The sequence below is a fragment of the Pyrus communis genome, chromosome 16 (assembly GCF_041283825.1).
Source record: "Pyrus communis isolate YQ-2024b chromosome 16, ASM4128382v1, whole genome shotgun sequence".
NCBI lineage: Eukaryota > Viridiplantae > Streptophyta > Magnoliopsida > Rosales > Rosaceae > Pyrus > Pyrus communis.
In genome coordinates this window covers 7,788,322-7,809,548 of record NC_142580.1, presented here as the reverse complement: position 1 = coordinate 7,809,548, position 21,227 = coordinate 7,788,322, and the positions used below count along the sequence as shown (strand labels likewise).

At 37.6% G+C, this 21,227-nt stretch overlaps 2 protein-coding genes across 21 annotated transcripts; one reads left to right on the top strand and one right to left on the bottom strand.

The window, feature by feature from the left end:
- The first annotated feature begins 2,000 nt into the window (after positions 1-2,000).
- On the top strand, positions 2,001-10,118 carry LOC137732085 (ADP-ribosylation factor GTPase-activating protein AGD3). The gene is made up of 19 exons (XM_068471379.2): positions 2,001-2,748; positions 3,630-3,706; positions 4,057-4,157; positions 4,244-4,314; positions 4,803-4,865; positions 4,945-4,989; positions 5,109-5,174; positions 5,290-5,337; positions 5,425-5,520; positions 5,601-5,642; positions 5,714-5,929; positions 6,073-6,204; positions 6,340-6,564; positions 6,710-6,796; positions 6,883-7,218; positions 7,782-7,927; positions 8,021-8,114; positions 8,839-9,329; positions 9,497-10,118. The coding sequence occupies exons 1-19, from the start codon at positions 2,704-2,706 to the stop codon at positions 9,609-9,611; spliced, it is 2,496 nt and encodes an 831-aa protein (XP_068327480.1). The 5' UTR covers positions 2,001-2,703; the 3' UTR covers positions 9,612-10,118.
- A 1,804-nt stretch (positions 10,119-11,922) lies between these two features.
- Positions 11,923-18,279, bottom strand: LOC137731777 (uncharacterized). 20 transcript variants are annotated; one of them, XM_088687907.1, is made up of 16 exons: positions 17,799-18,177; positions 17,196-17,651; positions 16,803-17,098; positions 16,657-16,723; positions 16,526-16,567; positions 16,283-16,383; positions 16,142-16,211; positions 15,724-16,061; positions 15,217-15,616; positions 15,033-15,133; positions 14,889-14,932; positions 13,907-14,090; positions 13,328-13,484; positions 12,955-13,088; positions 12,331-12,483; positions 11,923-12,230 (listed from the first exon to the last, which is right to left on the bottom strand). In XM_088687907.1, the coding sequence occupies exons 2-15, from the start codon at positions 17,239-17,241 to the stop codon at positions 12,334-12,336; spliced, it is 2,130 nt and encodes a 709-aa protein (XP_088544033.1). In that variant the 5' UTR covers positions 17,242-17,651; positions 17,799-18,177; the 3' UTR covers positions 11,923-12,230; positions 12,331-12,333. The 20 variants fall into 20 exon arrangements, with proteins under 20 accessions (XP_088544033.1, XP_088544022.1, XP_068327090.1 ...); XM_088687896.1 differs by having other exon boundaries at positions 16,511-16,567; positions 17,196-17,289; XM_068470989.2 differs by having other exon boundaries at positions 17,196-17,289; positions 17,799-18,171.
- Between the last annotated feature and the right edge of the window lie 2,948 nt (positions 18,280-21,227).

Genomic DNA, 21,227 nt, shown 5'->3' with positions numbered 1-21,227 from the left:
ACTGTGAAAAAATGAAAAGCAAAATACTTCACCATCTCCAGCAAGTGCTTCTCCACATTGAGACAATTTGAATCCTGTATGGAAAAACCATGCTCAATGATAAAGGAAGAACTAGTCTGAAAAAAATTGAACCATATTCGGATATTCCTTCAGGAATCTATACCACGCTTGTACTTCCAATGGTAGAGTCCCATTTTAATTAATGATGAACATAGGTTTCAGTCTCGACAACGTCACTATTCAATAAACGCTTGTTGCTTTTTTTTTTTTTTTTTTTTTTTTTGAAACTTTAACGAAAAGTTCCGGTATTATTTATTTTAACGAACAATTACATTTTTACACTAAAAAAATTAATCTTGGTACTATTTACTTTACCCTTTATTATGTCCTTATAATTAAAACTCAAAATTTTCAAATCATTTTCATTAGTTTCTACCCTTTTTATTAGTGTTTAACAATATTACTTGTTGGTTGTCACTTGTCATCACGGCAATTCAAGTTTGAATTCTACATGCAATGGTTAAAGAGAAAGACCATACATATATATCATTCAGTTTACAAAATTTAATTTAAAATTTTGATCTCTCAATATTATCTAATAAATTAATAACACGAGAAAATCTCTTGGGAAACAGGCCATACTCGCGGAAGATTTTCCAATCCATGTACGTGGAAGTGGTCCATGGGCCACCTGATCAATTTCCCAATCCCCCAAATTTCTAAATCTGAAAAAATGAGTGATATCTTTGCATTTTAATTAATATATGGGAAATGTTATTGATATTTTAAAAATTTCATTCTACACTTCTTACAAATATATATTTTTTTAAATATAAAAAGTTTGAAACGTAGAATGAAGAATTTGAAGTGCCAATAATAATTTCCTAATATATTGGTAATTGCATAATGCACTAAGTTTTTTGGGTGTCTACTATAGTTCGAAAGTCCACTGTTGTCGCCAATACATGTTTGTTCAGGTGGTAAGGTTTTTGTTTTGTGTGTCGCCTTATCAAGATTCGAGTTCCGATGCCAATAAATTTATAATTGAGGGCAATCTGTAAAAATCAACAAAGAGAACATGAACCTTTGGTAAATGATTTGTGACGCACCTTCATCCTGAACTAGGTAATCTCTCTTCCTCCTAAACTTTTTCTTACTCGATCAAAAAAAATTGCAATGCTGTCTGTCGGGCATGGATATGGAGGGAAATTTACGGCGGGCCCCACCTTAATGAGGTGGCCATAGTGTGCCTGACAGAAGCATCTCTTTCACTTCCATTCTTCTCAACAAACAGCTGTCGGATCCTAACGACAAGCTATGGGTAAAAATCTATCAGGACTTAACCCACGCGCCGATGAGGCGCGTTGGTATGAGCAGTTGTCCGCGTCTCCCATACCTTGTAAAGTTAACCACTGTCGAAGAAACTTTGAAGACTAATCCTATGCACTGGAGAACACAAAAAGCCCAAAACGACTCTTATGCTGAGCAGCGCTGCCGCTCAAATTCTCTTGTAAAATTGCTAAAATCGTTTGACTGATATCAAAAAGTTCAACAATTGTGCTTGTAAAATAATCGTTTCAGCCTATTTTTATTAATTTCACTTTAAAAAAAATTAATGTACAATCAGACTACAATTTATACAAAGAAGAATGACTTGTTCTCTAATATTATTGAAGAGTTATGCGTTACACCGTCATTTAAAAGAAGTTAGGTGTTACACTAATTACAAGAAATGGCTTCTTCTACATAGATGCGATTGAAATTTTTGAAACGGCCGATCTCAAGCCAACAAGCTCCTCGTTTTAATAGCGTTAGGCTGAAACGTCTATCATACGTAATCTTACTCTTCTTTTGCAAAAAAGTTGTTTGTACGACTCGAACGCGTAACATTTTAATTACAAAAAATCAATTTTTCCGTTGCGTCAAAACACATCCTCAAAGTATCACACATCCTAAACTACTCTATGCTTAAATTTTAGTGTTCTGTTGACATGTGAGTTAGTAACAGTATGATCTCACTTCACCAACTCCATCCTTTCCAACAAGCGACAAGTAAGTCAAATCTCGCAATTAGCAAAAGAGGGAAGAGAGAGGGAGAGTAGAGAGCAGAGTAGAGAGTAGAGAGTATTGTCGGGTGTCTGTCGCGCTGTCTCTTGCGACGTTGTCAGGTTAATTGAAAAATGGCCTAATCGCAACCGGATCGAACACACACACACAAACAGTCACTCTCAATTCCCAAGGCTCCGATCTTATGTAATTATAGGTGTATCTATATGCGGCTTGAGCTTAACAAAGACTCAAACTTTCGTGTCAAATGTCTTCTGGCCTCTTTCTTTCTTCTTAGGGTTCCTTCTCTCTCTTCTTTTGGGGTGGGCCGTACTGCTGCTTCTTCTAGGGTTTTGAAGCTGAACATTTAAAATAGTGAAAAAGGGTAAAATAAAAAAGGGATTTTGGTTTGGTGGGTGCTCTGTAGCTCTGAGGTGGGAGTGAAATTCATGCAAGCTGGAGGTGATTTGAGAGATATAGATTGATTTGGACTTGGGGTTTTCCTAAATTGTGGGGTTTGATTGGACTGAATCTAAAATGTGCAAAGATCTTGGTGACCAAGATTGAGTGCTTGGACTCGGCGGAGAAGATGGAGAATCGCCTGAGTTGCTCTACTGATTGATATTTTTGTCGGAAGAGAAATCAAAGCTCTCAAAAATGCATTTCACTAAGCTCGATGACTCTCCTATGTTCCGCAAGCAGGTTCTCTCTCTCTCTCTCTCTCTCTCTCTCTCTCTCTTCTGGGTTGTTTGGTTGCATGGTTTTTGTTCTTTCTTCCAATGCCATGTTTGGTTGCTGAGAAAATCCGGGAGAGAAACGAAAGTTCGGATTTTGAATCTCGTTTGGGGAGTTGGTGGGTGGTGATTTCTGAGCAGAGAAATGGAGCATGTGCTGGTAATAGTTGTACATGTGATAGATTTAGTTGCATTGGTTACAATCATCATATGCCGCATCCCTTAAATGGCTGAATTGTGTAATTTGGAATGAATTGATGGGAGTTGTGGAAGTTAAAGTTGAAGAATTTATAGTTTGCTACTGTTGTTTCCGAGTTGTAAAACGGTCCGAACTTTGTTATGGATAGATTAATTATCTTCCGATTGCTAATTGCTTGCATTTTTGTTTCCATAGTATTGTATGTCTGTTAAACTTTCAATGATTTCGGATCCCATTGAAAAACAGAAGGTGATTTAGCACTTGTATTCTAGACAGAGGGCCGAATATATCAACCTTTGGAAAGATGTATGTTTCGATAGGATTGGATATGGTGTTATATAACCCCGACTTGTTAAATCTGCTTATGCCCTGCTTGGCTTTAGATTACTCAGGCTCTGAAATCATCAAGTGCAGCCTATATTAAACAACTCCGCCCTCCCCCTTTTAATCATATTTACTCTGTGATGCGTGCGATGGCCTACATCACCCTTCCTGTCATTGCATTCTGGTTATACCCATTATACATGAGCAGTGAACTTTTGCTAACAGATATTGCTGATGCTATTTGTACTTGTGTCTGTGTTGACATGATTACTAGTCATAAGCTTGGCTGGGGTATGTCGTAATTGATGAAACTTTTGTTGGTGCAGATACTATCCATGGAGGAAAATGCGGAAACTTTGAGGGAGAGAAGTTTGAGGTTTTACAAAGGATGCCGAAAATACACGTATGCCTAATCTTTTGATGCGTTTTTATATTGTTTCATCTACAAAAAACTCTGGGCAGAACTTTTGAGTTCGTCAATTGTTGTGTATTCAATTACATTTCTGATGATGTCAAATGTAAATTTGGCACCGCAAAAACTTGACCACCCAGTATCTTATGCTTTTTCACTTTTAATAGCTCTCAAATATGGAGAGCATCCAAACTTTGATACTAATATAACATGTGATCAAGTGGTTCTGGATCTTCCTTTGTCATCCTTTTTTTCTGAATGAAATTAACCCTCACTAGACTTGAATGTTGAGTTTGTCAGGGAATTGCTTAAAGGCCTTTTCTTTTTCTTTTTGCTGGCAGTGAAGGGCTTGGGGAAGCATATGATGGGGACATTGCTTTTGCTAGCGCCTTAGAAACTTTTGGCGGGGGGCATAATGATCCAATCAGTGTGGCTTTTGGAGGTATGCCAAATTGTCAGCATAAAGAGTACCAAATCAAACATTGATGATTAAAATATCAATAATTGAACTCCTTTCTTCTTCACTAGGTCCTGTTATGACTAAATTTACTATCGCATTGAGAGAAATTGGGACATACAAGGAAGTTCTTCGATCCCAGGTAATAACTTTGTTTTATTTATAATTAACATGTCAAATCTATTGCTGCAAGCTAATTGGCTTCATTATGATCTTGCAATCAAAATAATTTTGCCTGTAGTTCATGGAATATCATTTCAATATACTATTTGAGAAACAGATATTAGTTTAAAATGGTTTGTTCTTAATTTTGGCTTGCAATGAATTCCTTTTTGAAGCTTGATATTATTTCCATCTTTCAATTTTTGCTTTGGAAAGTAGTTTTACTTGAGATATAGGAACTCAACTTTGTACATATCGTGGCTAACCGTTATACATTGCGGCTTATGCAGTCACTACAAGCTTTAGGGGGATTAGCTTCTCTAGTCCTTACATATATCAAATGCATTCCATGCTCTTCATTTCCAAGCTCTCTGTGTTTTGCTGCCCGTTGGATGAATAGTTTATTCTTTATCATGGATAAGGTGAAGATGTTATCTTGGATAACCTGTTTTTCTCTTCCCCGTACAGGTTGAGCATATGCTAAATGACAGACTGTTACAGTTTGTGAATATTGATTTGCATGAGGTCAAGGTATGGTGAAAGAATTGTGGGTTAGACCATTTAAGTTTATCTCTTAGTTTTTTCAATATTGAGTATTGTCCTTGTGCAGGAAGCGCGGAAACATTTTGACAAGGCTAGCCTTGTTTATGACCAGGTGTGCTTCATATTCTTAATTAATTTAATACATCTTCCAGCTATATTGAGGTTAATGTAACAATTTGATTTTTGTTTTGGTATTGGACACTTGGTTTGATACTTTAATACTATTTTCAGGCTCGTGAGAAATTTCTCTCACTGAGAAAAGGCACAAAGAGCGACGTGGTTACCCTTCTTGAGGAGGTAATTTGTGGTGCTAATTTCTCTTTTTTATTTTATTTTATAGACCTGTGTTCTTGTCTATATTATTGGAAACTATCCATTCTTACATTCTAATACGACTTAAGAGATATTGCAGGAGCTTCATAATGCAAGGACTACATTTGAGCAAGCTCGTTTTAGTCTGGTAACTTTCTCGTCCCATTCTTCCGGAAATCAATGAGTTCATGCCATTGAGACCTTGGATTTATGATTTGGACCTTTCTATACGCAGGTGACTGCTCTTTCTAATGTTGAAGCGAAAAAGAGGTTTCAATTTCTGGAAGCGGTCAGTGGAACAATGGATGCACATCTTCGTTACTTCAAACAGGTAGACTGAAAGTCAGGTTTTCTCTACGTTTCACTTGCTTTATCACTACCATAATGACCTTAAACTGTTGCCATGTGTAGGGTTACGAGTTGTTGCATCAAATGGAGCCATATATTAATCAGGTTTGTTCTGAACTTTTTTCGTATGTTTGTAATAAGAATCATTTTAAATTGGACCTCTTATTATTTCCTAGGTCTTGACATATGCTCAACAATCAAGAGAAAGATCCAATTATGAACAGGCTGCTCTTCATGAAAGGATGCAAGATTACAAACGACAGGTTGATCGAGAGAGTAGGTGGTCTTCTAATGGTTCTAATGGATCTCCCAATGGGGATGGGATACAAGCCATTGGTAGAAGTTCGCATAAAATGATAGATGCTGTTATGCAGTCTGCTGCAAAGGGAAAGGTTGATGAAGTTTCATATTATTGCCTTTAATTTATTAACGTGACCTATGTTCAACTTCTTTATGCATTTTGATGTTGCAGTTGTTTTTATTTCATCACCACATTTAATACCATAGACAAAATTTAACAGTAAGCAATAATCAGGTTCAAACCATTAGGCAAGGTTACCTCTCAAAACGTTCCTCTAACTTAAGAGGTGACTGGAAAAGAAGGTTTTTTGTTCTTGATAGCCGAGGAATGCTCTATTACTATCGGAAACAATGCAGCAAACCATCTGTAAGTAATTTTTACAAGAAGTTAGGATGCAGAATGCTTGAAGTTTGTCCTGTGTTTTTTTTTTTTTTTTTTTTTTTTTTTTTTTTTTAAATATTAATATCACGTTTTGTTATTTTGTTTGTCTATAACTTTTAGGGATCTGGTAGTCAACTTTCTGGTCAAAGGAATAGTTCTGAGCTTGGTTCTGGACTGCTGAGTCGGTGGCTTTCTTCTCATTATCATGGTGGAGTGCATGATGAGAAATCTGTTGCTCATCACACAGTGAATCTGCTTACATCAACTATCAAAGTTGATGCTGACCAGTCAGATCTGAGGTTTTGTTTCAGAATCATTTCACCGACAAAGAACTATACTTTGCAGGTTCGATTCAGTGTAGCTGGCCCTTGTGAGCTTAGGCTTGCTATGTATTTATCTGGTTTTTGAACCTGCCAGTTTGGCGAGTTTTTTATAGTTATTTTTATCTAGTAGTTCCTGCAATGATATTGATTTATGCTTGTCAGTGCAGGCAGAGAGTGCACTTGATCAAATGGATTGGATTGAAAAGATAACAGGGGTTATTGCTTCATTACTTAGCTCTCAAGCTCCTGAGAGGGTAATTGTGTTTTGAAAGTTTTACATGATTATGTGGCCATTGATTTTCGTAGTCTCATTGATGAGTTTGGTCCAATTGTATTTCAGTTTCTGCCTGCTAGTCCCATGGGAAGCCATCGTCATTCTGCCAGTGAGAGTAGTTCATTTGAGAGCTCTGATTTTGATCACACTGGAGTTGAAGAAATTGTGTCCGAGAGGAGCCTTACTTCTGCAAATTCTGAGCGCCCATTGAGAAGCTCACAACATCAAAGATCATCTTTAAAAACCGAAAAGACAATTGACATGCTACGACGAGTATGTGGGAATGATAAGTGTGCTGATTGTGGTGCCCCAGAGCCAGATTGGGCATCATTAAATCTTGGTGTTCTCGTTTGTATTGAGTGCTCCGGTGTTCATCGTAATCTTGGTGTACATATCTCAAAGGTTAATCACAATATTTTTCGTACTTAGCAATTTCACATTATATATCTGCAAGTCATGCACTCTCTGAACAAGTGTTGTGTAACGCCCATCAAATAACTATTATATTTTTCATGTTCTTGCTTACTCTACTTTTCTGCACAGACAATTTCAAGTATTTATCAAGTAGGAGTCTAAAGAACCTTACTCATATGATTCCTAATTGCCTAATAGTAATGTGGTTTACTTTTCAATAATAGCAATAATGAAGTTTTGAGATTTTCATTAACATGGAATGTGTAAACTGGCCAATGGTATGTTAAATCTTTTTCCAAGGTTTTATTTTTTTTACAATGAATCATGAGTGCAGTTACAGAAGAATTAAGGATTATACAAATGATAACTTGGTAAAGTAGTAAATATGCGGGAAATTACCAAATTTTGTTTTGGATTGTATATTTGTATATTGACAGTAACATTTTCGTAATAGTTCTTTTTGTTTATAAGTACTGATCCTATAAAAAATTCAGTGTCTGTACCAGTTACTGAATTTCTACAACTTTTCTTCTCGGTGTCTTTTATTGCAGGTAAGGTCTCTTACACTGGATGTTAAAGTGTGGGAGCCTTCCGTTATAAATTTGTTTCAGTCTTTGGGTAATGCCTTTTCCAACTCTGTCTGGGAGGAACTTTTGCAATCAAGAACTGCCTTTCAGGTTGATCTTATATCCACAGGGTAGGGATTCTCTGTCACAACTCTTTCGAGTATTGTATATATTTCTTCTCTACTGGACCGTTGCGATATTTCAATTGTATTCTTCTGGTGAAGGTCATACAAGTCCGATAAAAAACAGCTAGTTTTTATCAGCAAACCCAGTCAGAGTGATTCTATACCAGTAAAGGAGAAATTCATTCATGCAAAGGTATGCCTTTTCATACCTCACAGTTACTAGTTGGATGACTAGAAAGCATTTCAATATTTACATTCGAATTATCAAATTTTTTATTCTTACACTTGCTGTTTTGAAAATAGGTTTTGGTTGAATTTTTCATTTCACTGAAATTGAAAAAGTAAACAATTGAATTGGATTCAGTTGGATGGTACCAACGAAATTGAGCGCTAAGGCCTATTTCTTATTGAATTAACCGATCAACTTAACTTGTTTTGCTATCGAACATTTATAAGATTGTAGGATTAAATTCGAAGTTGATAAGGAAGCAATAGTTTTAGAACATCAGCCCAATCTAAAGAACACATATTTTCTAATACTAAAGACAAAAAAGCAATTTTGTTTAGACTGTAGTTTGAGACTGTGAACCTTTATCGGCTTGTTGGAATACTTGTCGTCCTCTCTTTTACTGCTTTTAGTGATCATGTCTTACGGTCTTGCAATAACGGCTGTACATAGTGTATAACGGCATAACAGTATTGTTCCTGTATGACATGGATGAACCTTGCTTGAGTTCATCTTAGTTTTTACAAGACTAATGATTTGGGGACTACCATTTGTCAACTTATGATACATGACCATTCTTGAAGATCTCCTAGTATATAACGAACTGATCTCCTTACTACCTGCTACTAGCGGAAAATCTAGACTGCTTCAGAAATGTGGACGTTAATGTGTATTCTTTTGTTAATCACAGTACGCAGAAAAGCTTTTTGTCCGGAAACCAAAAGATGCACAATATACTCATTTGGTAGCACAACAGATTTGGGAGGGTGTTCGTGCTAATGACAAAAAAGCTGTATATCGTCACATTGTTAATTCTGAACCAGATTTGAATGCGGTGTATGAGCAAGCATCATGTAACTCTTCATTAACCCTTGCCAAAGTAATGCTGATGCATGAGCAGACTAGCCATGACCAAGGCTCGAGCTGCTTAGCTGGGGATTCATTAGACAAGTCGTCACATAGCTCTTCAAACTTGAGTGGTACAAGTGAAGGCCAGCAAGTGGAGGATCTAGATGGGTGCACTCTTCTCCACCTTGCTTGTGAAACTGCTGACATTGGCATGCTTGAACTCCTCTTACAGTATGGAGTGAATATAAATGTGATTGATTCAAGAGGTCACACACCACTCGACCGTTGTATTCTGAGAGGCAAAAACACATTCGCAAAATTGCTTCTTACAAGGTGAACATCTCATAGTTGGATCTGCAGTTTTTTAAAACCCATGCATTACATTTTCCTAATCTGTGCATCCATATTGAACTATCTAGCTGTCAGCTTCTTTCACAAGGCTGTGTTTCCGCCTGTGTTTTTATGATTCGCTACTGAAGGGGGTTCTATTGCATCTGCAGGGGAGCTGATCCACGAGCATTAAATGGGGAAGGGAAAACCCCCCTTGAACTGGCAGTGGAGTCGAACTTTGATGATAGCGAGGTCCTTGCTATGTTATCGGACTCCAATGGATGAAACTCTCATATTAGCAACCAAACTAAACTATCCGAGTGCAACTTCATAGGTGCTGGATGATGTTTATCCAAAGAGACAAAGGTATCACATTTGTGTAATATAGTCCGTAAATTTGAGAGTTTGTTATCCTCTGAATGAAATATCAGGAAGTGTTTTGTGGGTTTTGAGAGTGGTAGGGTGGTGCCTACCGATGGGGGTGCATTGTTGAACAATGTCTGCCAGGGTTGTAATGGCTCCGGTGGTCTTAGCCGAAAGCATGCGGTAGCTTTCGGCCAAGGAGCTCTGTAATGTGTTCTCTTTTGTTCATTCAGTTTTCTGCTTCCTTTCGGGGTTGAAGATGTTGTGAGGATTTAGTGTAGGCCATTGTGTATTTGTACATGATTTCTTGTAGTGGAAGCTTTTGGTGGCTGTAACTCTAAGAAGCTCAAAATTTCGACCTTATTATGTTATTCTAGGTTTAGGGTTTCTGAAGCCGCAATAGAAATGGTTGATCCTATATTCCTTATTCGTCTTTCAATTGTGTTAAAGAGTTGATTATAAATAGCAGATACAAGTTAAACTAGTTAATTTGGACAATGTGATCGTAACTTTGCACCAAGTGAAACCGAAACTTGCATAAAAGCTGTATCACTCGTGTCATTGGTCGGTCCCATACATTTCGCATATTCTTTCAAAAGAGACAGGGCAAATGAATTATACAGATTTGGAATGAAGAAATTTGATCCATGTGAGAGTGAAAAAACCAAGTGAAATGAAATGTCAAATGTGGTTGGAGTGGCACTTACATTTTGTGAAGGTGAAGGGTGATGATGTTACGCTAGCTGTTGGAGTTGGCTTATCAGAAAGTCAGTCAAATGTAGCAAGTAGGCCAACCCCAGAACGTCCCATACCAACTTACCAAGAGTGAGTCTCCCTCCAAGTCAAAGTAAACCATATATGTTATGTTTAGTCGAATCCACTATATTGTTGAATTTAAGGATACTGATTCCTGACCCTGTTGCCTAATTTTTTCAACATTATTGCTACTTGAAAGGCATGTGTGTGGAATTATTCTTTTTATTTTTAAGGGGATCAGCTGATGGTTTCGTCACGACAGTCCACTCTTCTAGGATCAGCAAAACTCATAGAGGCATTTCAACGTCCATGTCCACGATCGTATAATTCACAAGCACCAAGAATCAAACCCAGGACATACCGTATGGAATACGGACTTGAAATTCGTTCCCAACTACTGGGTCACCTCATGACGATTCATGTGTGGCATTTGTTAATTTGATTTTTAATATTAATACTACTACTGCTGCTGCTGCTGCTGCTACTACCACCATTGTTATGTGGGTGCAAGTTTTATAGCGATGAGTTCAAATTTTCCTCTACTTTCCGAGCAACCAAACAGAGCAGTATTCAAAATTTCGGCCTCGACGAATGGAACCACATGGAGTAGAAATTCCATAGCAAACATAAGAACTTTTATACCTAGGGTCGTCGTCGAAAAGTAGCCGAAAAAGGGCTCGAAACCAGCGATGCTGTGAGACTTCCCGATTTCGATCTGCTCAACTGGGTGGCGGGTGACCTGCCCTTTGAAGGCCGGCCGACGAGGAGGAGAGGTGCGACACTGTTCGCCCAAGGAGAGAGGAGAGGGAGGGGACGGGTGCAGGTCTGACGCGTGGTATTGTGCCTATTGATGTGCTTATGTAAGCAGTTAAATCCTAAATATTAGCAAAAAGGTCATGCTATAATTGGCATAATTATATGGTTTGGATTTTATGTGAATTTCAATAAATACGTAGAAGTCAAGGTTGTCTTTTGATTGCATACTAGTAACTACTAGGAGTAATTTGCTTCTTCGGTTATAGAAAGTGTCAAATTTTTATTTATTTAAAATACCGACATTTTTATTTTAAATTACACTAAGGAGAGGTGAAGAGTATGAACCCGAGATTTAGTGGATTGAAAAGTAAGATTCTAACCATCAGTATAATTCACTACTTATTTTAAAATACATGGTCTGGTTTCTTTACAATTCATGCTCTAATGGTTTATCTTTGTAAACCAACAAATGCTTCTAAGAGAGAGAAATTATACACAATATTATCATGCGACGAAAATAAACACGTACCTCATGAGCACTTGGACAAATAAACAGCTATTTTGTGACCTTTGGTAATGTCAAGCAGTGCTGGCACCAGCCATCTCTTAACAACGAGACCCACGTTTGTCAGGTTATCATTTAACAGATGAAGTAACATACTAATTGGCGCATACAGTAAAATGTAGTATTCTTGTGGGTTTGGGCATGAGTTTGTGCAGATGGTTCTAAGCATAAACATTCATTACACTGTTAACAGGCCTAATTACAATACTTGTTCACAAAAATCTTCAGGCGAACGAAAATTAGATACGAGAGCAATCAATATTTAAATAACAAAACCAATGTTACAAACTTACATACAAAAAATGGTTGCAACACTATTTTTGTTCCCCAGATTTTGGGAGCTCAGGTATCTGATATCCCGTTCTTGCCAGTTGAACTTGAGCTGCAACTATGTTGGCTCCTCGATATAATGTATTCGTTTTTATCTCCACACGCTCCATGGTCCACACTCTCAATAACAAGTACTGAATATCCTTAAATTTTGTTAGGACAATATCTTCTCGTTGAAAGTCACTCATCAATGGCTAGAAAAAATATAAGGGAGAGAAAAGTAAAACTCCTCACTCGTCAGTCGGACCATGTAAAATCATCATCATCAATTTCATCGGACTTCAAGGGATTGCTCACTTCAGCAGCAACAGCTTCTTGATCTTGAACTTCAGCAACATCAGCTTCCTGATCTTGAACTTCTTCCGACTTGGGTTTCTCCATTCCCTCCTGCAAGCAATAAGAAGCAGATTACTTTTTATAGGAAGAAAAAGAAAAGAAAGGAAAAGGAAGGCAAATGAAGATTGCAAAAACATGATCCTTTCACAGAGGAGGTCAAAGGGCAAGAGAGCCACGTCAACGAGTCATACAAGTTCCTGTATTACACATCCAACAGGTTGGTTCTATGAACAGATTAAAGGGCATAAATTAATAAAGTTTCGTAATCGAAGATCAGTCAATTTGAAATTTCATCTGGATCTTTTATTTCATGAATAAATCCTAAATCATCGGCAATTCCCATATGCAAATTCTTCCAATTGACATACTACCTACCACTGGAGAAATATAATTTCAGGAAACGATTTGTCTATAGATATGAATAGCCTTCTTCATGAAGGTCTAAATAAATATAAATACATACAAACACTAACATTAGCATCTCAGCAGAAGAGAAACAAAGAAAAGACAGGAAATGCATACATCAGTATCCCGAGTCTGCTCTCTTAGTCCTTCCTCCTTGCCTGTCATGTCAACTGACTCATCTGCATTAGATTCCTTGTTTGCCCGAGCAGCTTGTTGCAGCTTCTCAATATATGAAGTAAATTGGGAATGATCTGCATGAGAAAATTACTTTATTGTACCACTGTATATACAATTTTCCTGCATCCTTCATCACATTGACTCCAATCTCCATTCATATACTACTCAACAAAATAATGAATAGAGAGAATTTCATATGTACAGGGAGGCAAAAGACGATCTTGGGTACGGTTCTTAATTCCACCCCACCACCCTAGAAAGGGAGAGATTAAAAGAGTAAATATATATAAAGAAGGAAAAATTAAGGACTGACCTGTGGAATGAGTCAAGCGACTTAGTACGGCTTCTGAGATGCGTAATGGATGTTGACGCTCTTCCTTCTTGAATTTTAACTTGACTTGATGACGCGTTCGACTAGGAAAATAAAGTTCTTGAATCATAGTAAAATCTGATCCACACTGCTGAATAGCCTAAATCACATGTGAAGGCAGATTTAGTTTGACCTATTAGACAATTAGCTTAATCAGGCATGAAATCTAGTTTTAAGAAAAATTTGGAAGCAAAGAAAACATTTCCAAACAAGAGGACATCCTAGGGTAGTTAAAAATTATTGGCAGAGATCTACAGATTGATTCCATGTGTTGGTTCCATTATCACTACTCTCTTTGAATTCCCATGATATCCATAATTTGACCAAGGAGATCATGAATTGAACTAATCATCTAACTTCTAAGTCCACGGATACCACTAACCTATAATCCCAGTTCTAAGCTGATTGACCAATCCACAAAATGAGACAGATATGAGATTTTTCCATTAATAATTATATGGTATGTCAAAGTTACTTGTGATTGATAACCAGTTAAATGTAGTGAATTTATAGGTACATTACCTCATAGAACAGTTCTGTGTCCTGCTTAGACCATCTTGCAGTGGGTGCTTTGTCCATGTAAGTTTGATAATTGAGTAGAGAGGAATTAACATGATAAGTGGCTTGGTTTTCATCAGTGCCATGTTCTGAAGGATAGAACTCCTCTTCATTGTGAGAACCTTCCTTGTGAGAATCACTGTTTGTACTGCAAGGAAAGAATACTACGAAATGTGGATTAATGGACTACATATGACTCCAACAATCATACAAACGATACTCTATTCAGAATCAAGCATGTCAACCTTTGTGCCGTGTGAGTGTGTGTGCATGTGTGTGTCTGTCTTTCTGTGTGCGTGTGTGATCTAAAATATAAGCCACAACAACAATGGCAACAGTTCTTCACGAATAACAGGTTTTACTCAAAGTCAAAGTTGTACGTATCATCAAATATTTTTCACACTAAAAATTGCCCTATGCTTACCAGGCTCCCACCCTCCTGTCCTAGAAAGAAAACATAATTATATTCAAGAAATCTGCCATGCCACATTGTTCTAGCCTCAAGTGGGCCCAAATAAAGTTAACAACTGGTGAAAGCATACTCAATCAGAAGGCCCAATTCACAATCATTCTATTCCATCATATTAATAAATTTATACTTTCAAACAGTACATCTTGGATGGCCATTTTATACAAGAGACAAATGAAACATCTTTCAACTACCTCATCCTATTCACTTAATACCATCTATGGACAAATGACATCAAGTGTTTAGAGCTCGTCCCACAAAATACTGTAAATTTTAAGAGTGCATCAAATGTGATCAACATAAAGATCTTGTCATAAAACTTGCACTACTTTGTGTATAAAGATAAGAAATTCAAATCAACCATCATCAAGATCTCCAGGAACGTCATGATATTGAATTTGAAATTACATAACTTAAACAAGTATGATCAACATAAAGATATTGGCACTTATGGCTTCTGTATAAGAATTCCAGTACCTTTCATTGGGCTGTCGAGTTGTCAATTTTCTTGCCTCCTTAATCTGCCCATAGGAACAAACAAAGAAGCCAATGTCAATGTTGGAAGTGAAACCATATAATACTTCGTCATGTGAAAATTTGACCACGAAAACCAGATGATACCTTTAACAGCTCCTTATGCTCTGCTAGACGAATGAGATCCTTGAGAGAGAATTTACAGGGGTCAAATTCCTCCTCTGGGATTTCAAGCAAAGACTTGTCCACTACAAAAGGTAAGGAAATTAAAATGATGATAGACATCCAAATTTTGTGTCACACAATCTTAGATATCCAGATATTCATTTACCTTGTCTTCTGTTTCTACGAGTTGAATGGGAGAACTTTTTGGGAGCGTCTTTGGTTGACTGATCAGATGCTTCCTTGGTCTTCTTATGCTTTCGAACTGGTTCTTTTTCAGATACAGGTTTCTTGGACTTTTTGGGGGCTCTTTTCCTCTGCGATGTCTTATGCTCCCTATATTCATCAATATTATCCTCATCTTCGTTGATCTTAGAATCACTAGAAGGTTCAGCAGTGAAACTGTCATCACTGGCCTCATCTGCCAGCTCATCAACTTGTTTATGAGGTACCCGCTTCCTCAGCTGCCTGGATGATGTCTCACCTTCAGCCTTCTCGGTTGCAGAAGATTTGCGCTTCTGAGGAAGATCTGATGTAGTAGAAGTGTTTCTATTTCTACTCTTACGACCCTGCCCAATCCAGAAAACAAAGAGAAGCAGGTATCTTAACACAATTAATCTTTATATCCAGTCCCATACGAAATGCATGGACAAATATTATAGTTAAAAAATGTTACCACTTTTTCAGTTGTTCCACCAACATCTTCTGAATGCACAGCATCCCCCAAAATGGCACCATCCGAGTGGTTAGTTTCAGCCAGGTTTTCTGTATTCACTTGGGAATCAGAGGTTGGATTCAGGGTGCTAGAATCATCAAGCCTTGGAGACGGGTGATCAATAACATGTCTAGTAGGGAAGGCAGGAAGCGAGCTCTCATTCATGTCACCAGTTTCAAAATGTACCAAATGTGCAGCTTGTGAACCCATGTTAGGCTCAACTTCAGAGCAAGGGATGTGCATATTCTCCTTTCCTTTTTTCACTTTGAGCTTGGGTTGATGTTTGCCAGCATGTCGTTCTACATCAACCCAGATTCAATTGAATACCCAACATATAATACGGTAGCAAAATACAAAATTCAAGTGATTGTGCACATACCGGATGAAATGGCGACATCAGACCCAACATCTAGAACTTCAAAGTCAGAGAAAGCCCCATCTACCTGACACTATACTGCCCAATTAATCAAAATCAACAACTCAACAAGAATCAATTTTCTGTGATAGTACAGGTCTTTACCTCAGATTCTAACTGCATTTCACCCTGTTTGTTAGAAACGGAAACTTCTCTGCAGGACATTGGATCTTGGGTTGTACAATAATCAGAACAAGTTTCAGCTTCTGCAACATCACACACCACAAATGATGAGGACTTGGCAGAACAATGTGTGGTATCATCAAAGTTTTACTATTGAGAAAATTGCCATTTCTAAATCATGATTAACAGAAGATGAAGGGAAGAACTTGCCACTTGGTTTGGTACCTGTATCAGCCTTATCACCGGACTTATTGACAGCAATCTCTGCTGAAAGAACAAGTGCTTACCGCAGTCAACAGACAGTACTAATGCAATTTTCAACTGTTTAGAAAAATTTTGCATTTTGCAAAAGTCACCTGTACCCCTTGTTGTTTGACTGATAGAATCATCAAGACATTCCAATCCAGAGAATATGTCTGCATTCTGGAAAACATCATAACTTATTAACTTATCAACAAGAAATGAAAAACAATGAAACCAGGAAATAGATAAATACTCTTACCTCCCCCAATGCCTTTCCATCAGAACCTGCAACATCTGCAGTTGATTCGCAACGTCCGATGTCCTTCTTGCCATCAGACAATGGAATCTCATTGTTTTCTGATGGCTCTATGCTCCCAACTTGATCTGTTAGTTTACTGTCTCCAACATCAACAGATGGGACACTATCTGAGACAGTGGTAGATAATGTTACAGGTATTTCTGTTATGACAATCGGAAGAGCAGGGGCGGCTGCTGTAGATGCTACCCTGCTAGGCCGTGGCTTTGCCTTGGGTCGAAATCGGCCACCAGCACGAGCTGCAAAAAAAGAACTTGAAAATCAGTTGGCCATCTCTTGAAGTAATTACAAATGGAAAATATGACAAGTTTTTCGAGTCCTAGATGCACGGCTTACCAGGGACACCAGCAGGCGCAAGAAAAACATCGTCCCAATCCGACATTTCGATTATAGCAGAAGCCTTGTCTTTAAATAAGGAAAGGGAAGAAAACTAACAAAAAAACCAAATTCAGTTCAATGGATACAAATAAAAAAATAATATTCATGTTTCCCTCCTACCTCCCCGAACGCTGGTCCTATTCATCGCCCTTCATCCTCACCTCACACTCCCTCCTCCGTTCCCCTTCTTCCTAGTCCTTCTTAAACACACCCAACTCTCTCCTCTGCCCACCCACTCACCGATGAACTGATACATCTCAGCAGGCTCCCCTCTCTTCGCTGCCAACCCAAACACCACCTCGTACTTCCTAATCGACACCATCTCTTTCGGCTTCAACCCCTCCGACCAAACCCCCCACTTCACCCCCTTCTTACATTTTTCTTCCAATTACTTAAAATTTAAACAAACAAAACCTACTCCACCACAAAAAAAAAAGGGAAAATTCACAATTCTAATATAGTAGCACAGCAATCAAATACGTCCAATTCCAATTCAAATGCAACATCGCGCCCTTCTAACAATCAAATTTCAAATTTAAACATGAAAATGAAATTGCGTACCGTTTTCTCGAAGCAGATCAGCAATCCTACCCGCAACAGTGCCCAGGGCAGTTCAGCACGCACTATTCCGACTCGGCTCGTCGAACAGCCGGAGATGATCAGATGCGCCGCAGAACACGGGCAGCGATGGCAGAGGCAAGCAAGGCGCGACCTCCGAGTGCACTGCGTTGGAGAGGCTGATGCCGCCGTGACCGGAGCCGGAGGTCGAGCTCAAGTGGCAGGAGTCGTAATTACGCTGGAAGAAGGGGGTCGGAGGGGATGAGGCCGAAGGAGACGGTGTCGATTGGGGAGTGCCAGGTGGCGTTTGGGTTGCAGCGAAGAGAGAGGAGCCTGGTGAGATTGTTTGGCGGCGGCGGAGAAAATTTTCAGTCTCACCGGTACAGCGGATGACACACCACGTATAATTATACAAGGTGCGATATACGTGCTAAAAAATTAATAATTTAAAAATTAAAATTTTACATTATTTCTATTAAAATATGTAGTATACTACTTAAAGTTTCTGTTATAATTAAAAATTTCTAGGAACAGCATAGGGGAGGAATAGGTTTTTTTTTTAATAATTAATGTCGATTGTTAAATAATTTTTTTAATTTATTATTTTAGTTGCCAAAAGAGAGGGTCTCGCTTCTGTCACATCATTATTTAACAGTTAAATTGATAAAAAATTAATAGATGTATGATATTACAATGAATTCATAAGTAAATGTATAACATTAATATATATAAAACATAAGGTATGATCTTATAGTTTGACCGGGTAGTTTTATATAATTTACATTAAATTTAAGAAAGTTCTGTTGCAGTCCAAAGTTATAAAAAAAAAAAAAAAAAATTAAAAGAGAGAAAGAAACACAAATTACTTTAATTTTAACCCAAGGAGAGAGGAAAGGGAGGGGACGGGTACAGGTCTGACGCGCGGTATTGTAAGCAGTTAAATCCTATATATTAGCAAAAAGGTCGTGCTAGATTAGATGGTGGAAGCGACTATTTGGAGATATTGGTTGGGTTTCTGGGGTGCCCACGGTTCAATTCCTACAACTGGCACAATAAAAATTAATAGGCTGGTTGCTACCGATGGGGTTGCATTTGAACAATGTCGGCCAGGGTTGTAATGGCTCCGGTGGTCTTAGCCGAAAGCATGCGGTGGCTTTCAGCCAAGGGGCTCTGTAATGTGTTCTCTTTTGTTCATTCAGTTTTCTGCTTCCTTTCGGGGTGAAAATGTTGTGAGGATTTAGTGTAGGCCATTGTGTATTTGTACATGATTTCTTGTAGTGGAAGCTTTTGGTGGCTGTAACTCTAAGAAGCTCAAAATTTCGACCTTATTATGTTATTCCAGGTTTAGGGTTTCCGAAACTGCAATAGAAAGGTCGATGCTATATTCCTTTTTATTCGTGTTTCAATTGTGTTAAAGAGTTGATTATAAATAGCAGATACGGGTTAAACTAGTTAATTTGGACAACGTGATAAGAACTTCACACCAAGTGTAACAGAAACTTGCATAAAATTTGTACCATTCGTGTCATTGATCGGACCAGTACATTTCGTATATTCTTTCAAAAGAGACAAGGCAATGAATTATACAGATTTGGAATGACGAAATTTGATCCATGTGAGAGTGAAAAAACAAAGTTAGTGAAATGAAATGTCAAACGTGTAGTTGGAGTGGCACTGACATTTTGTGAAAGTGAAGGGTGATGATGTTACGCTAGCTCTTGGAGTTTGCTTATCAGAGAGTCAGTCAAATGTAGCAAGTAGGCCAACCCCATAACGTACCATACCTAGAGTTTGAATTTAAGGATACTGATTGCTGGTTCTGTTGCCTAATTTTTTCAACATTATTGGTACTTGAAAGGCATGTGTGAGGAGTTATTCTTTTTATTTTTTTATTTTTAAAGGGATTAGCCGATGATTTCGTCACGACAGTTCACTTTTTTATAATCAGCAAGACTCATAGAGGTATTTCAACGTCTTTGTCCACCATTGTATAATTCACGCCAAGAATCAAACACAGGATATACCGTATGGAATATGAGCTTGAAATTCATTCTCAACGATTAGGTCACCCCATGATGTGTGTGGCATTTGTTAATTTGATTTTTAATAATAATAATAATACTACTACTACTACTACTATTGTTACGATGGTGCAAGTTTTATAGCGATGAGTTCAATGTAATTAACTATGAGATCCAATTTTTACTATTTTATAATTGGTTAATTTGTATTTTTTTTTATTTTTTATTTTCTATTTGAGATGTTTTTCTATGAATCGAACACAATAGTTAGACACTCTCACAAAAAAAAATGAGCTTCACTACATAAACAAAATTGGATTCCACTTAAAATTACAATTCACATGAGCCCATGGTGGCTTGATCATTGATAGAAACTTTCATTGTATTGAGTACAACACCACCATTCTGCGTTCCGTACTGATGATGCAATGCACTTGAAAAGAAATCGACATATTAACATTATATTATCAACATGAAACATCAAGCATCTGGACTCTCTATATTATGAAAGTCCTATAGACTGGCTGGCCTAGTTAATATTTTAAATCCAGTGATTGACGCCTTGATGGTACTAACTCAACTGCCATGAGTAATACTTCGTTGATTTATGAACCAAAACATGATTAATTAAATAAATCCATCTATCTATTTATGAAATTGGGTGTGGAAAAGCCCATGGTGGTTGATGCTCATGTTGGGCCTGAAAAGGCAGAGGCCCACACGTGCACGCGTGTTGCTCTTTCGCGCGTCCCGAGACACACCATATCATGGTTTTACAAGCACAACTGTACTGGAAAGCGAAAACCGAGCCAACCATGAAACAAAGATTATTCCCTTCATCCCCCACACAAATTATTAATTAAATTATTGATTCAATAACAAACCCTAAAAGCAAAAAAAGATAATCACTTTACTAATCACAATTCGTTAATCTGTAATCCCTGAAAGAGATTTCTATGAGACGAGATATCGGAAGTAAAACAAAGACAACACATGATATACTCGAGACACATTTTTTATTTTTTTAGCTTTTTCATGTCAAGTAAGTATTTCTTATAAAGACGAGATATCGAAAATAAATTATATAAAATCGAAGTCAAGGAAATTATAATGTAAATATAAGAATACTATGCGAAAAGAGGTTTTTATATATCATTTTGTTAGGAGGAATGACAAACACATATTTTTTTATCTCTCACACATTGTTATTTAATTTTACCAGTTAATTATGTTTGATTATTCAATAAAACAGCTAAAACTACTGAAAAGTGTGTGGAATACGAATACGAATATAATAGTGAGACGTCACGATGATTATGAACCCGCTCTAGCATTATCATTCTCCACAATACCCCATCCATTTATAATAGGAATAAATACCCGCTGTTGGTTCTTTATAGACGGCCAGAAT